The sequence below is a fragment of the Schistocerca serialis genome, chromosome 3, assembly GCF_023864345.2.
Source record: "Schistocerca serialis cubense isolate TAMUIC-IGC-003099 chromosome 3, iqSchSeri2.2, whole genome shotgun sequence".
NCBI lineage: Eukaryota > Metazoa > Arthropoda > Insecta > Orthoptera > Acrididae > Schistocerca > Schistocerca serialis.
In genome coordinates this window covers 375,790,115-375,807,917 of record NC_064640.1, presented here as the reverse complement: position 1 = coordinate 375,807,917, position 17,803 = coordinate 375,790,115, and the positions used below count along the sequence as shown (strand labels likewise).

At 42.9% G+C, this 17,803-nt stretch overlaps 2 protein-coding genes across 2 annotated transcripts in view; both read right to left on the bottom strand.

Moving 5' to 3' along the window:
• LOC126470201 (kelch-like ECH-associated protein 1B) overlaps positions 1–4,812 on the bottom strand; it is a 113,936-nt gene extending 109,124 nt beyond the window's left edge. The window contains exon 1 of the mRNA XM_050097872.1: positions 4,554–4,812. Within this exon, the coding sequence (XP_049953829.1) occupies positions 4,554–4,745 (192 nt within the window). The 5' untranslated portion in view covers positions 4,746–4,812. The remainder of the gene's footprint in view (positions 1–4,553) is intronic.
• Positions 4,813–4,824: 12 nt separating this feature from the next.
• The window catches only part of LOC126470874 (uncharacterized), a 414,964-nt gene continuing 401,985 nt past the window's right edge, over positions 4,825–17,803 (bottom strand). Inside the window, exon 5 of the mRNA XM_050098890.1 lies at positions 4,825–4,960. Within this exon, the coding sequence (XP_049954847.1) occupies positions 4,940–4,960 (21 nt within the window). The 3' untranslated portion in view covers positions 4,825–4,939. The remainder of the gene's footprint in view (positions 4,961–17,803) is intronic.

The following is a 17,803-nucleotide window of genomic DNA, read 5'->3' as shown; positions in this document are numbered from 1 at the left end:
CTCAGTACTTAAGTTGCTGCTGGGAACGCGAAAGCACATATCAAATAAATGATGGCGGGTAAAGCATTTCTCGCCTTCGGAAATTTAACTCCGTAGTAATATCTCTTCGTTGGTAAAACCGAAACATTCCCTGTGAATCTTTAACTGTTGCGACCTAGAAGCATTTAGCATATCGTGATTCCTAAAATTTCCGGAAATCAGGCGCAAACATCCTGGAAGAAGGTACAGGAAGCAATCAACTAATCAGCATAACATGAACAAAATCTAGAGTCTGGTGGTGAATGTTCTGAACGCTTTTCGTGTAGATAGTCAAACGCGAAAGATATCGTTAATAACAATCTCCGATTTCATGTAAGCATGAAAGACTAGACATTGTCAACGGAAAAAACGCCTCCGAATGTGGTGTGTCTATACTCGCTACCACAGTAGTGCGGCATGTTTCCGCTTGGAGAATAAATCACAGTAATTAGCGGATGAAATAAATACAACGTACGCAGCAGGTGCTCTTTAAAATCCTAAATATTAGTCTTCCGGAATGCAAAATGAGATGAAACGATCTCACCATAAAAATTTTCGAAAAACGGGATCGTATCCCCTGACCAGGTGCACCACCACCCAAAGATGTAAATAATCCAGAAAAACGCTTTTATTAGAGAAAAGTAGGTCGTTACGTTCCCTCACCCCCTCCTCCCGGCTTGTCACATAGCATAACTGCCCGTTATCATTAACTCATTCTGGACATAGGAATTAGACTGCGAGACTCAGAAATTGCCGAATCGTGGACTCAGCTTACGAATGAAAATTGAAAATCGAATCCCTTTAAACTACGCAACAAGTCGTTAACCACCGCTACCGAATACCCTTAACACACGCGGATACCTGTTCCCAAGATACGAAATAATTTTTGACACTGGGTATTTATACAACGTACCACAGTGGTATAGAGGAGGACGAGACGAGCAATTTCATGCAGGACACCTGTGGTCAATCAAGCCGGGTAACTACCTCGAGTCGGCCTACAAAACCCGTGCGCATGCACGTCGCGCGAGATTTTCAGTTTCTCTCACGCTCTTTGCGCAAGCTATTAGTCTTAAATAATATATAATAGGACATTTTTGTATGCAATTTAATTTTGTACCAGAATACATTTTCGCTAGAGGCCGCGGTTTTCGAACTATTCAAGAAAAAAGTAAAAAAAGTGTCCTTCAGCGAAACCCCCGCCTCACTAACCACCGGTCAGGGTTTTTACTTTGTTGTTCATGGCACACTCTCCTATCACTCTAAAAAACTTTGCTACTACACGAATTATTTACCATATGCGCCTCAAAGTTTCGAACAGTGGTAGATGGGACGCCATATTAAAAATCCTGAGTCGTGCTGTGCGTATGTGTGTGTGTGTGTGTGTGTGTGTGTGTGCGCTCGCGCGCGCGTGAGGGGCGGGAGGGGTGCTTGGGAGTGCTTTTAAAGGTCGCTTTTTTACGTTTTTCTTTTATAACTCGAAAACCGCTGCTTCTAGCGATAACGTATCCCGGTGTAAAATTAGAACTTCCTACACAAAAGCACCTATTATCTTTTTTCCTAGGACTAATAGTTTGTGCGAAGAGAGCGAGAAAATATTGAAAACCTAAATTTTTTTAGGCCAATTTTACGTAGTGCCCTATTTTACGTCTCGACTTCCTCTATACCATTGTGTTACGATGTAAACAATTATCGTTTACAACCAGTATACTTACATTCTGCACAGTCTGACTAGTGAAGTAACTTATTTCAATGAGATGCACTCACATCGCACCTAAAAAACAGTAGATGTGAACATTTTGAGACCACTGGTATTACTCCTGCTTCAATAGTATTAACGGCAAGTAATTGAGACTACTACGCGCAGATTCATCTGAACATTCTAATACAACTATATTAATTTAACATCATCCCTAATGAAATATACTCTTTATCTGAAATTTATCATTTCCACAGAACGTGCGCTCGTATAATTCGGTTCCCTTGTTATCTCTTCATAGTGAATAATGAAACAAAGTTTGCAACTAAACTAGCCTGGCAATATTCCGAATACAAAGAACAAAGGCGCGTTGCAGCGGAACTAACAGACAGGAAAATTAATGACGCCAGGTGCGGACATTTGTAGGAAGGACAGAAGAAAGGAATGTAAACGTTTAACCTCCAGTCGACATTTAATTCAACAGACTTACGAAAGGATTAGGGTTTAACGTCCCGTCGACGGCAGTGTCATTACGGTAGGGGAAGGAAAGGGAAGGGATGGAAACAGACAGTGTCTTTAAAGGAATCACCCCGGTATTTGCCTTAACGGATGTAGAGAAATCACGGGAATTTAAATAAACTCTGTTCCTCCCGAATATCTTACCCTAGAAGTGGAAGTCGTGCTTGTGCGCTAGTGTAGTACAGCTAATTAGTTAAAGTGCGATATTGGCCTCTGAAATCTTTGTTGTGGTGACAGACTGACCTGTAGCGTAGCGCGAGACCTAGGTTAGGGTGAAAGGTGATAATATGGTGAATTGGCGAAGCCAACGAATGTGAAAGCCAAATAAATATTGAGGTAACAGACTGACCTGTAACGTAGCCTAATGTTTACGTCAGCGTCATATTTAAATACTATGTCATTTTCTTTATTATAATTTCAGTCTTGTATCGCAATGTTTATTTGTAATCAAATAATTAATTTCGGTCGGTAACGACCATCTCCAGAACTGAGTGAAAAGGTGTTGCAGTACACATATCACGCCGTTACACGTGATGGTGCAGTCAAAATCATCAGCCTTTCGGTTTCGTCAAAACACTTAAAAATACAATTTGTGATATTTAATGAACTTTTTACCGTAAAAACTAAAACTTCGAGGTAAATTCAGAAGAAGTATGTTAGATGAAAGACAAGTTTCCGACACGTATTCATGCATACTATGTACAGATATTGTACATAAATTACGAAATAAGCAGCGGGGTCCTCTACGTACCTTTTACTACTAATCAAGTAGTGTGCATGTGTTAACAAATTGCCCACGAAAGGAGAGTATCGAAGTTAGTGTCCCATGAAACAAATAATCAGCATGGCGTATATTGTGAAAAAAAGTAGAGCAATTTTATCTCAGTATCGTAATAAAAATGTGGAAGTCGCGCTTGTATGCTGATGTATGACTATTCACGTAGTCCGATAGTTTGACTCCATCTCTTTTGCGAACGGTATCGAATAACTACAGAGTTACCAATACCACCGCAGTCAGCTTAAAATTCTACACAAATAGCTGCTAATTAGAAGTTAATCAGCCAGAGTCTGAATAAATCTAAATATATCTTTTCGAATAGCCTAATATACAAAACGGCAACCCCCTGCCCAGTTGCGACCATACAGTTACCCAATACGCAGTCCGAAAAAGGAGAGGATAAACTATAATAAATGCGTTTAAGTGCTGGACCTGTATGGAAGTACCATGTCTCAGAAAATCAGAATTTACACTAGAGTCACTGACAACAATGAACCTATTTTTCTTTTCCTCTTATCAAGGACCGTCTGGTTTCTGACGCCTTCTTACGTCCAACTAATCATTCCTACACTAGCGTCACTGACAACAATGAACCTATTTTTCTTTTCTTCTTATCAAGAACCGTCTTGTTTCTGACGCCTTCTTACGTCCAACTAATCATTCGTACGCGCTGTGACCGTACAGTAGGTGCAAATTGAAAGGAAAGGAGTATCCGTTTGTTACTATATTCTACAACGTTATGGGAAAAAGCGTTGCCATTCATTTTCATTTTGGGCTACACTGGTGAACTAACGTTCCGTATTCACACAGCTGCGTAAGTAGACAGGATGAGAAGCAGCGGATATATAGGTGACTGACCCTCGGGCTGTAACGCCCCCTAAGCTTCAATTGTCTCTCATTAGGCGATTAACGCTCTCTTGTACAGTGTGGCTGCTTAGCAAGATGGCGGGCAGGGAACTCTGGTGATAAGTGTGAGCGGCACCCATGCACAGATACCAGGGCCTCTCGGCGCACGTCACACATCACGCTACCGGGAACACTGCCAGCGGGCGCATCCTCCTCGATCTACGAGCACCGTCACGACATCGGCTGGTCCTTCTCCGGCTGCCAGCAGAGGGCACTGACAATGAGGAAAGACGTGTCCTTGTGGAGCGCGAAATTAGGCTCATTGTGGAGGCTGCGATGAGATTTCCGTGCTGGCTAGACAACGTCACAGTAGGTCGACTAAAAGAAAAGGCGATGCATAGTGATATTTGGCACGGAAGCGAGAAGCACGGCAGTTGTGAGCGCAAATTCTCTTGCAGGTGGAGAGAACTGCTGAGAATACGAAATTGGAGAAAGAAAATACCCAACCGAATAGCTGATGCCAACAAATTTCGATTTAGTGCTCCGGGTATAACGGAGGTTTGTCGAAAGTAACGGTAGAGGAAAATGGTCTGACGCTGCAATAGTGAAGTCGCCGGTGCAGACACTACAAATAAGGATTACTTTGAGGGAAAGTGGTGCGCAAGCAGGAAGCGCGAAAAGCAGAGTTGGTACCTTCATGGCGTCCTTGACGTAGTTGGCCATGCAGAAGGTCATGTCGCCCAGTTCGCTGCTGCCTCCGGCCGTCGCCTTGGTCACCACCTCCGGCGCCGCCTTGTTGAAGACGCAGCCTCCTCCCATCGCCTGCTGACCCTTGACCTCGGGTCCCGAGCTCGGAGCCCCCAAGTAGTCCTCGCCGTCGTCCATCGCTCACACGAGCACTCGCCACAGGCGTCCGTTTGTGCCGCTACAGACACATCCCCCCCGACACCCCGTCCCCTCCCCCCGGGGAACAAGGCACTGCGGCGCTGGAGCTCGAGTCTCGGGTGCTAGCTGGGCGGCCGGGTGGAGCGTGGTCGCGGCGGCGTCCTGGGCGCACAGCGCATGCTATCCGGCGGCGGTCACAGGCGTAGCAGCGTCACCTGCAACGCGACGCACCCGCTCAGGCTGCCGCCACCAAACTGCAGAGTCAGCCTAGCTGCGCGCTTATCGCTCAGCCGCCGCGGCTCGCAGCGCCACGACCGCGCGCCGCCGCCGCCGCCGCCGCAGACATTACCTCATCTACATCTGCACTAGTTCTCCGCCAGCCGCTGGCGGGGTACGTACCTTCCGCATCAGCCCGCTGCTCCCTTTCCCTGTGTCAACAAAGAGCGAAAAAAATATCTGGGTGCTGTGAGCAGGAAGGGGCGCCACAGGGTTAAGTTCTTGCTCTATGGCTTCTCTTCACATATGATCTTCCGCTAAACATTACAAATAATTAAAAACTTTTTCAATATGTCCTCGGAGTCTTTCGCGACGGCATACATGAACAATTCACCAAGAACTGATATTTTGATCGGAGAGAATGGGCATATTATAAGCGAGAGGAACAGTTCAAGTTCCTAGGCGTTCGGATAGATAGTAAGCTGTTGTGGAAAGACCATGTTCAGGACCTCGTTCAGAAACTAAATGCTGCTTTATTTACCATTAGAACAGTATCTCAAATAAGTGACAGTTCAACACGAAAAGTAGTCTACTTCGCATATTTTCATACGCTTATGTCATATGGTATTATTTTTTGGAGTAATTCTTCTGATTCAGAAAGGGTATTTTTGGCTCAAAAAACGGGCTGTTCGAGCTATATGTGGTGTAAGTTCGAGAACCTCTTGTCGACCCCTATTCAAGAGTCTGGGAATTCTGACATTGCCCTCACAGTATATATTTTCTTTAATGTCGTTTGTTGTTAGCAATATTAGCTTATTCCCAAGAGTTAGCAGCTTTCACTCAGTTAATACTAGGCAGAAATCAAATCTGCATGTGGAATGCACTTCCTTGACTCTTTTGCAGAAAGGAGTGCACTATTCTGCTGCATCCATTTTCAATAAGCTACCACAAGAACTCAAAAATCTTAGCAGTAGCCCAAACGCTTTTAAGTCTAAACTGAAGAGTTTCCTCATGGCTTATTCCTTCTATTCTGTCGAGGAGCTCCTGGAAGAGCTCAAAAATTAAGCAAATTCCAGTGTTTCCTTGTTGATTTTCTTTATTTAACCTTACGAATTGTCGCCTAAATACGTTTCTTGTATTTCATTTGATCTATTTCTACTATCGTGTTATAATTTCATGTATTGACTCGTTCCATGACCATGGAGACTTCTCCTTAATTTGGTCCCACAGAGCAATAAATAAATAAAATAAAATAAAAAATAAAACGTTCTCGGTTTTCCAGCCGCGTCAATTCGAATAAAATCCTCTAGCTTTCGATGGCCGTCTCCGCCATCGAAAGCTCGAGGATTTTATTCGAATTGACGCGGCTGGAAAACCGAGAACGTTTTACTCAACGTTTTCAATATTTTACGTTCCGTTGGGCCCGCAGCATAGTATACGTCAGTATAAGACATAATGAATGCCCCAAAACTAGCTGCTATATACCGGATGATCAAAAAGTCATTATAAATTTGAAAACTGAATAAATCGCGGAATAATGTAGATAGAGAGGTACAAATTGACACACATCCTTGGAATGACATAGGGTTTTATTAGAACAAAAAAAATACAAAAGTTCAAAAAAATGTCCGACAGATGGCGCTTCATCTGATCAGAATAGCAATAATTAGCATAACAAAGTAAGACAAAGCAACGATGATGTTCTTTACAGGAAATGCTCAATATGTCCACCATCATTCCTCAAAGTAGCTGTAGTCGAGGAATGATGTTGTGAACAGCACTGTAAAGCATGTCCGGAGTTATGGTGAGGCATTGGCGTCGGATGTTGTCTTTCAGCATCCCTAGAGATGTCGGTCGATCACGATACACTTGCGACTTCAGGTAACCCCAAAGCCAATAATCGCACGGACTGGGGTCTGGGGACCTGGGAGGACAAGCATGACGCAAGTGGCGGCTGAACACACGATCATCACCAAACGACAAGCGCAAGAGATCTTTCACGTGTCTGATAATACAGCTTCACTAAAAGCGCCTTTTCAGGTAACGTCAACATGCTGCGACTACTGGCGCATCCGTTTCTCTCTATTACAGCTCCTTTTATACACGACTGTCATGTGCAGTCACTGACGTTTTACTGTCCAGCGCCATCTGTCGGACATTTAGTGAACTCTTTTTTTTTTTTTTTTTTGTTCTAATAAAACCCCATGTCATTCCAAGCATGTGTGTCAATTTTTACCTCTCTACCTACATTATTCCTTGGTTTATTAAGTTTTCAAATTTGTACTGACTTTTTGATCACCCAGTATATATATATATATATATATATATATATATATATATATATATACAACGCGCTAGGTCAGTTTCGACTTATTTTCATTATCAAGTGACGTCTAGTTCGAAGTGACGAACGATTAGCATCTGTAGTAAATTCTTTGTCATATCTTGGTAATCCGACAAAAACGTATTTTTACATTTCGTAACTACAAAAGGTAATATACTTACCAAGGCATGACAGAAAAAATTTGTTGTGGATGCAACATGGTTGTCACTTCCAACTAGACGTCACTTGATAATGTCAAGAAGCCGAACCAGGCCTGTTGTGTAAAATATTTAAAAAATATATTACCTTACTGCAGCTAGTTTTGCAACATTCCTTATGTCTTACACTAATTGTTTTCAGCAGGTCGAGCCCTACAGCTTTTACATGAAGCAAGCTCCTGATTATACGGGTGCCCATCAGATTTGCAGATTATCAGTACAGAGTTCGTGGAATTTGGAAAAAAAGCCTTAACCATTCCATTACACTACTGGCCATTAAAATTGCTAGACCAAGAAGAAATGCAGATGATAAACGGGTATTCATTGGACAAATATATTATACTAGAACTGACATATGATTACATTTTCACGCAATTTGGGAGCATAGATCCTGAGAAATCAGTACCCAGAACAACCACCTCTGGCCGTAATAACGGCCTTCATACGCCTGGGCATTGAGTCAAACAGAGCTTGGATGGCGTGTACAGGTACAGCTGCCCATGCAGCTTCAACACGATACCACAATTCATCAAGAGTAGTGACTGGCGTATTGTGACGAGCCAGTTGCTCGGCCACCGTCGACGAGACGTTTTCAATTGGTGAGAGATCTGGAGAATGCGCTGGCCAGAGCAGTAGTCGAACATTTTCTGTATCCAGAAAGGCCCGTACAGGATCTACAACATGCGGTCGTACATTATCCTGCTGAAATGTAGGGTTTCGCAGAGATCGAATGAAGGGTAGAGCCACGGATCGTAACACATCTGAAATGTAACGTCCACTGTTCAAAGTGCCGTCAATGCGAACAAGAGGTAACCGAGACGTGTAACCAATGGCACCCCATGACATCACGCCTGGTGATACGCCAGTATGGCGATTACGAATACACGCTTCCAATGTGCGTTCACCGCGATGTCGCCAAACACGGATGCAACCATCATGATGCGGTAAACAGAACCTGGATTCATCCGAAAAAATGACGTTTTGCCATTCGTGCAACCAGGTTCGTCGTCGAGTACACCATCACAGGCGCTCCTGTCTGTGATGCAGCGTCAAGGGTAACCGCAGCCATGGTATCCGAGCTGATAGTCCATGCTGCTGCAAACGTCGTCGAACTGTCCGTGCAGATGGTTGTTGTCTTGCAAACGTCCCCATCTGTTGACTCAGGGATAGACGTAGCTGCACGATCCGTTAGAGCCATGCGGATAAGATGCCTGTCATCTCGACTGCTAGTGATACGAGGCCGTTGGGATTGAGCACGGCGTTCCGTAGCACCCTCCTGAACTCACCGATTCCATATTCTGCTAACAGTCATTGGATCTCGACCAACTCGAGCAGCAATGTCGCGATACGATAAACCGCAATCACGATAGACTACAATCCGACCTTTATCAAAGTCGGAAACGTGATGGTACGCATTTCTCCTCCTTACACGAGACATCACGACAACGTTTCACCAGGCAATGCCGGTCAACTGCTGTTTGTGTATGAGAAACCGGTTTGAAACTTTCCTCATGTCAGCACGTTGTAAGTGTCGCCACCGGCGCCAACCTTGCGTGAATGCTCTGAAAAGCTAATCATTTGCATATCACAGCATCTTGTTCCTGTCGGTTAAATTTCGCGTCTGTAGCGTGTCATTTTCGTGGTGTAGCAATTTTAATGGCCAGTAGTGTACAATTAGAAGGAATATTTCCGTTTAGAGTACGCTATTATGCATGAGACTCACGTTGTAGCGTCAGAAGGCGATTCACCCCCTAATCAGATCTCTAATAATCAGGAACCATTCCACTACTGCCAACATACATTGCGCGCAAGGACCACGAAGGTAAAACAGGAGAAATTAGGCCTCATACGGAGGCATACAGACAGTCGTTTTTCTCTCGGTCTATTTGACACTGAAAAAGGAAACGAAATGGCTAGTGTCGGTACAGGACAACCTCCACAGCGCACCATACGGTGACTTGCGGAGTATGTAGATGTAGATAAGATTAGTTTGTTGATACTGACACTGTAGAATGTTTAATTTTGCTGACGAGCTACAATCTCACCTCTGCTTGCACTGTTTGATCACCACCAAGGTGAAGTGTTCGAAAGTGTTCTTTAGGTTCTCGTAATAGATGCTAATCGGGTTCGGCCGAGTCGGGACTGTATAGAGAAAGATCGATGAGAGTGCAACCAGGGCGTCGGATTGTTGCAGATGTCGCAGCGCTCGTGTGCGGTCTGGCACTGTAATGCCGAAGAATGCCATGTGCGGACAAAGTCTTCGAATTCGAAACTCTGTTTCTCACGCACCGACAGAGTTACTTTACATACCGCCACACATCCTACAATTCGGAGCCCTCTAGCGGCAAAGGGCTTTAAATATGTAGACATGAAGAATAAAGATGTAGAATGTTAATAACATTGGTTTTATTTTAAAAGCTTTAGGGTTTTCACATTAAAAATTCGGAGGAATTGCTTTTCAGCGTGTCCTCGTATTTTTATAAATGATCTAATGAATTCGTCGGTGATGGAGGAACTCGTCATCACGCACGCCAACCCACTGAAACTCGTGGATCTGTTATTAGATTTTGGATTGGATTGTTTTGGGGGAGGAGACCAGACAGCGAGGTCATCGGTCTCATCGGATTAGGGAAGGACGAGGAAGGAAGCCGGCCGTGTCCTTTCAAAGGAACCATCCCGGAATTTGCCTGGAGCGATTTAGGCAAATCACGGAAAACCTAAATCAGGATAGCCGGACGCGGGATATAACCGTCGTCCTCCCGAATGCGAGTCCAGTTTGCTAGCCACTGCGCCACCTCGCTCGGTGTTATTAGATAATGCAGGACAAAATTCGTTTGAATGTACCAAGTTTCGACTCTCCAGAAAACTAGAACCGTCGACAGGAAGAAAATGAATCGAAAATAAACAAAAAATTTTGACTGTTATTTACTGAAAACAGAATATACGAAATACAGTGAAATACAGTATGTGTAATGATAAGTTGTCAGTGTCTGGGGAGTAGGCTAAGGCGTAAATAATGAAATGGGGGTTCAAATGTGACATGTATCATGTGTTCTAACTTTAGCAAATAGTAGTTTTCGATAAAAATGTGTGCACTCTGAATTAACCGCGGTATTCCGTCTTCCGCGGAGTCTCGGATAGTCATTAACCAGGCTAATCAGGTTTTCCACCTCATGAGCCATGGACCTTGCCGTCGTGGGTCGGCTTGCGTGCATCGAAGATACGCATGCCGTACCGTGGGTGCATTCAAATGAGGCGTATCTATTGACAAGCCAAACAAACGTGAGGTTCCAAAGGAGAGTCGGCAGCCTTTTCAGTATTTGTGGGTGGCAACATTCTGGATCACGGACTGATCTGGCGTCCTAACATCAACCAACGTCGTCTTGCTGTGCTTGTAGTGCGAATTGCTGAAAGAAAGGGGAACTACATCTGTTATTTTTTCCAAGAGCGTGATGCTCTGTGTGGTTACATGACGATGGCATCCTTTTCGGTAAAATATATTCAAAAGGTGAAATATTCTCCCCATTCGAATTTCCGCGCTGCGACTGCTCAGGAAGATGTCATCAGAAAAAAACAAGATTGGTAGTCTGCAGATCGGAGCATGGAAAGTTAGTTACCCTAATCAGGCAGACGGACTGAAAAATTTGAAAAGGGAAATGGATATGTTGAAGTTAGATATAGTGGAATTAGTGAAGTGCTGTGCCAAGGAGACCAGTACTTCTGGTCAGGTGAGTACAGGGTTATTACTTCAAAATCAAATAGGGGTGATGCATGAGTAGACACAATAATGAATAAGAAGTTAGGAATAGCGGGTAAGCTACTATGAGTGGCATAGTGAACGCATTATCGTTGTCAAGATAAACACGAAAGCAACACCCACCACATAGTACAACTGCATATGCCAACTAGCTCTGCAAATGATGAAGCGATTGAAGAAATGTATGGTGAGATAAAAGAAATTATTCCCATAATTAAGAGAGAGGAAAATGTGATTATGTTGGGCGACTAGAATCAGGCAGTGGGAAAAGGAAGAGAAGGAAAATTAGTAGGTGAATATGGACTGGGGGAAAGGAATGAGACTGCGACTTGGTAGGATATTGCACAGAGCATTACTTAAATATAGGTATCACTTGTTTTAAGAATCATGAAAATAGGTTGTATACGTGGAAGAGACCTGGAGACACTGGAAGGTTTCAAATTGATTTTATAATGGTAAGATAGAGATTTCGGAACCAGATTTTAAAATGAGAGACGTTTCCAGGGGTAGATGTATACTCTGACCACAATTTACTGGTTATAAACGGTAGATTAAAACTGAAAAAAAATGCAAAAAGATACGAAATTAAGGAGATGGGATTTGGGTAAGTTGAAAGAACCAGAGGTTGTTGAGAGTTTTGGAGGTAGCATTAGGCAACGGTTGACTGAAACAGGCAACGGTTGACTGAAACAGGGAAAAGGAATGCAGTAGAAGACGAATGAGATAGTGAAGGCAACAGAGGATCAAAAAGATAAAGAGATAAGGTCTAACAGAGATACTTGGATATTACGGGAGATACTGAGCTTAATTGATGAAAGGAGAAAATACAAAAATACAACAAATCAAGCAGTCAAAGGGAAACATAAATTTCTAAAAAAAAATTAGTAACAGGAAGTGTAAAATGGCTACGCAGGTTTGGCTAGGTGACAAATGTAAGGATATAGAAGCAATTATAACCAATACAAAGATAGATACCGCCTACAGGAAAATTGAAGAGATTTTGGAGAAAAGAAAAACAGCTGTATTAATGTAAGAAGCTGAAATGAAAAGCCAGTAATAAGCAAAGAAAGGAAAGCCGAAAGGTGGAAGAAATACACAGAGGGTCTCTGCAAGGGTTCAAAAATGGTTCAAATGGCTCTGAGCACTATGGGACTTAACTTCTAAGGTCATCAGTCTCCTAGAACTTAGAACTACTTAAACCTAACTAACCTAAGGACATCACACACATCCATGCCCGAGGCAGGATTCGAACCTGCTACCGTAGCGGTAGCGCGGTTCCAGACTGTAGCGCCTAGAACCGCTCGGCCACCCCGGCCGGCCAAGGGTAATGAACTTGAAGACAATATTATAGAAAGGGAAGAGAACGTAATTGAAGATGAGATAGAAGATATGATACTGAGAGAAGAATTTGACAGAGCGCTGAAAGACCTAAGCCGAAACAAGATCCCTGGAGCAGACGATATTCCCTCAGACCTGCTGATATCCTTAGAAGTGCCAGCCATAGCAAAACTGTTCCACCTGGTGTGCAAGATGTATAAGACAGGTGAAATAACCTTAGACTGATAATTTCAATTCCAAATAAAGCAGGTGCTGACAGGTATGAATATTACCGAGCTACCATTTTAATAAGTCATGGTTGCAAAATACTAACATGAATTATTTACAGAAGAATGGAAAAACTGGTGGAAACCGACCTCTGGGAAGATCAGTTTAGATTCTGCAGAAATGTAGGGACACATGAGGCAATACTGAGCCCACCACCTATCTTCTAAGACTGGTTAAGGAACCGTAAACTTAGCCGGCCGGTGTGGCCGTGCGGTTCTAGGCGCTTCAGTCTGGATCCGCGTGACCGCTACGGTCGCAGGTTCGAATCCTGCCTCGGGCATGGATGTGTGTGATGTCCTTAGGTTAGTTAGGTTTAAGTTGTTCTAAGTTCTAGGGGACTGATGACCACAGATGTTAAGTCCCATAGTGCTCAGAGCCATTTGAACCATTTGAACCGTAAACTTATGTTTACAGCATTTGTAGATTTGGAGAAGGCTTTTGACAATTTCGACTGGACTACACTCTTCGAAATTCTGGAGGACATGGATAGAAACAGGGATCTAAAGGTTATCAACAACTTGTACAGAAACAAGACACCGGTTGTAAGAGTCTAGGGGCATGAAAGTAAAGCAGTGGTTGAGAAGAAAGTGAGACAGGGTTGTAGCCTATCCACGATGTTATTCAATCTGTACACAGAGCCAACAGTACAGGAAACCAAAGAAAAATTTGTAGAAGGAATCAAAAATCAGGAAGAAGAAAAAAAGCTTTGAGATTTTCTGATGACATTGTAATTTTGTTAAAGACAGCATAAGACTTGGAAAAGCAGTTGGACAGGGTGGATAGAGTCTTGAGAGGAGGATATAAGACGAACATTAACAAAAGCAAAGTAAGGGTAATGGAATGTAGTAGAATTAAATCAGGTGATGCTGACGGAATTAAGAGTAGGAAACGAGACACTTAAAGTAGTAGACGAGTTTTGTTATTTGGGCAGTAAAATAACTGATGACGGCCGAAGGAGAGGGGATATAAAATGCAGTCTGTCAATGGCAAGAAAATCGTTTCTGAAGAGGATTTGTTAACACCGAATATAGACTGAAGTGTTAAGAAGTCTTTTTCTGAAGGTATTCGCCTAGAGTGCAGTCTTGTACGTTAGTGAAACGTGGACAATGAACAGTTCAGACAAAAAGAGAATGGAACCTTTCGAAATGTGGTGCTACAGAAGAATACTGAAGATCAGATGGGTAGATCGTGAGCCCATCGAATCACACATGTAGTTACTTCTTCCGCGACGTAATAACTTTGGTTCTTACGGTTCCGTGGAACTTCCGGAAATAAATAATAAGAAAATTTATATTCGCAGATGATGCAAGGGAGAAAGGTTGCCTACACGCCTTTGTATAAGACCTAATATCTCTAACTTCACCACCGTACATGACATGCCCGTGGGAAGTAAGAAATCATTGGGACAATAGAGTTTAACGTCCTGTTAAAATCATGTTCGTAAAGACGGAGAGCTGGACTGGACAAAAATGGTTGGTTGAATGATCTAGGGGAGGGGACCAAACTGCGAAGTCATCGGTTCCACCAGATTAGTGAAGGATGGGCAAGGAAGGCGGCCGTACCGGTTCGAAGGAAGCATTTTGCCTTAAGCGATTTAAGGAAATCACGGAAAACCTGCATCAGCATGGCCGGACGCGGGTCTGAACCGTCGTCCTCCCGAATTGGACAAGAATGAGAACAAAATAAATGGCTGTAGCAATGCCTATCAACTACTGCTAGTGATTGCCGTATTTATGTACGGTTTGTTAATAGTAATTATCTGTTTAAGTTGTGTACGTTAACAAATTTGCCTGCTGGTCAGGTTTGCTGAGGCATGTCCATCTGTGATTGATTACAAACATCCTTTCATTTGCTCCAGTGTAAAATTCAGAACACATCCACAAAACACACATACAAGCACATTCATTGGGAAGCAGCGTGTTTCCAACAACTTTTCACCAGGAGCATATGAGTGTCACTCATCTCCCCATCGTGTATATTCACACCGATTTGCTCGAGATCAGAAAACAATTACTTTACTTTTCCTTCACTCATTGCTGAAAGCCATAAACGTGGGCCAAAAGGGCGTAATTTCTGTCGCTTGATGACCTTTTACACTGAGAAATCTAATCAGTGACCGTAATTCACATGCAGAGGAGTTATTTATCTTCGTTGTCCTGTTAAACCGCTGGCACGCAAAGAAAAAACGATCCGAATGACGACCATTGGCGAATCGTAAATGGAGTATTTGTGCACTCCGCCATTCACGAGAAGTCTAATAGCTGCATACAGTCGTGACTTAACTATACGTGTCTCGCAGCAATAAATTTCTTAACTTCTCTCAGGAGGAGGGTTCTCGGACTTTAAGATGGATTGTTTTTCATGACGCAAACTACTTTGTTTTAGATTTCCCCATCGAATTTTGTTGAGCAAATCTCTAAATACTCTTACATTTTTAAACAAACTTGTGACACATTTCACAGTTATTTTAGAACTTTTCCATATATTCAGGTAACGCTGTTTGGTGACCCCCAGAGAGGAGAACAGTCCTTGAGAATAGACCAGACAGGAGTTTCCTTAGCTACCTTCTTCGCGGATGAGAGACGGGGTCCGATGAACAGACACAATTTTTCGACAACGCTTACATGTACAGTTTCTACAGCTCATGTCAACGTATGGTGGCTATATGCATAAACAGTATCGTGTCTTGTAAGGAATTCTGCTTCTTTATCTCGTAACTTTTTTGCTGACAATAATAATTCCTTATTTTTTACCAAATTATACTTCTCCACTCACGTGCGTCTTCACTGGGATGTTATTTAACAAGTAAACCCCCGAATCCTTGATGAATCGAACTATCGAACTCCCGTGCACAAAACAACTTCAAATGCCCCATTACTTCATAAAAAAATGTAAAGTGTTATATATTTGGCTTTAAGCACGTAAGTGAGAAAAAGTTTTGAAAAGGTCTTAAATTATGTTTTGTTTGTCGGAAGCCTCTGAGTGCTCTCATTATGAAGCACCGGATGAATATAGCCTGGGTAATTTCAGCTCCATTTTAAGCAAAAGCAAATTTTTCATACATCTCTGTGCTTGTGATGTCATATTTCCTGAACTATTGTCGTACAATAACATAGTGTTGCAGGTTTGTTTAGTGGTGTACTAGGATAATGTCTGCACAATATGTTGTGAATAGAGTTAGTGGTAAAGAAGTAATAAATAAAAACGTCGCACCTGATGCTGAAGTTTTACTTCACGATCAACGAGAATGTGATAAGCGATAAACTTTTTTCCTTTCGTCATTTTGTGCGGAGTGTCAGCGAGAAAAAGTTTCTTAAAGGTTAGAAATTATATGTAAGGCTTTTTGGAAGTCGCTAAGTCCTCTCATTCGCAAATACTATATGACTAAGCCTACCGGGTGACCGAGCGGTTCTAGGTGTTACAGTCTGGAACCACGCGACCGCTACGGTCGCAGATTCGAATCCTGCCTCGGGCATGGATGTGCGTGATGTCCTTAGGTTAGTTAGGTCTAAGTAGTTCTAAGTTCTAGGGGACTGATGATCTCAGATGTTAAGTCCCATAGTGCTCAGAGCCATTTGAATCATTTGAACTAGATGACTAAAGCCTGGGCATTTGCGCGCTGTTACGGTGCCTCAAAACAAGCACATAGTTTCTAACTGTAATACTTGTCTTGTTGTGTTAAGACTTTAACATAAGATTCGCGTCGCCGAGCGCTGTTGGCAAGCGGGGTGCACTCAGCCCTTGTGAGGCCAATTGAGGAGCTTTATGACTAGAAGTAGCCGGCTCCGGTTGCGAAAACTGACAACGGCCGTGAGGGCGGTGTGCTGACGACATGCCCCTCCATATCCGTATCCACTTACGCCTATCGGTTGAAGACGACAGAGCGGTGGTCAGTAACGTTGGGGCTTCCGAGACCTGTTCGGACGTAGTTTTTGTTTGTTTGTATCATTAGATTGTGCCACTCAAAGAGATTACGACAGAATTTATTATTTTTAAATTCCGTAGATAATTAACTGAAATATTGAAAATCAATTTTTTGTTGTCCTTGGAAGCCGTTAGGCAATCTGCAACATGAACTATGTGACCAAGCTCCCGATCAGTCGTTTGCTAATACAGATTTTGATTTAAACAATTACCTAAACGTGTAATTATAAAAAAAGGCCTATGCTGCTACTTTTGGCAAGGCAGTCTGCATGTAGTTTTACATAATACAATTGTGCCGTTTTTACTCACATGACGATTATTATTCCTTAACAGTAGGCAGCCAGAATTTCCAGTGGTGCGATATTGTTGACTTTCAGCTAAGAATAAGTAAAATATTGGTCCATACGTCTTGCACACCATTTATTCCAGTACTGATCAGACATTACACTGCAATTACTAACGTAAAAGGGCAACACCGCTCACAGGATGCACAGTTATCATTTGCTCACGTTCGGATTTCATTTAGGTCGACGTACGTAACAGTTACGTGCGAACATTGTAGGTTAAGTATATTTGCGTATTCCGTTGAGACACAGAAATTGCAAACTAAAGTTTTCCAAGAACTTTGTTCACTAATAATAGTTATCATCGTTTCCCACTTATCGCGTTTGCGAGCTTTACATCCTCTTAGTAACATTATTCGCAATGAATTTAATACGTTATGTCAAAGGAACTGCAATATTTCTACAAATTAATACTGGAGGAGATTAGTGTTTAACGTCCCGTCGACAACGAGGCCATTAGAAACGGAGCACAAGCTCGGATTATGGAGGTATGTGGAAGGAAATCGGCCGTGCCCTTTCAAAGAGACCATACTGGCATTTGCCTGAAACGATTTAGGAAAATCACGGAAAACCTAGATCAGAACGGCCGGACACGGGTTTGAACCGTCGTCCTCGCGAATGCGAGTCCAGTGTGCTAACCACTGCGCCACCCCGCTCGGTAAATTAATACT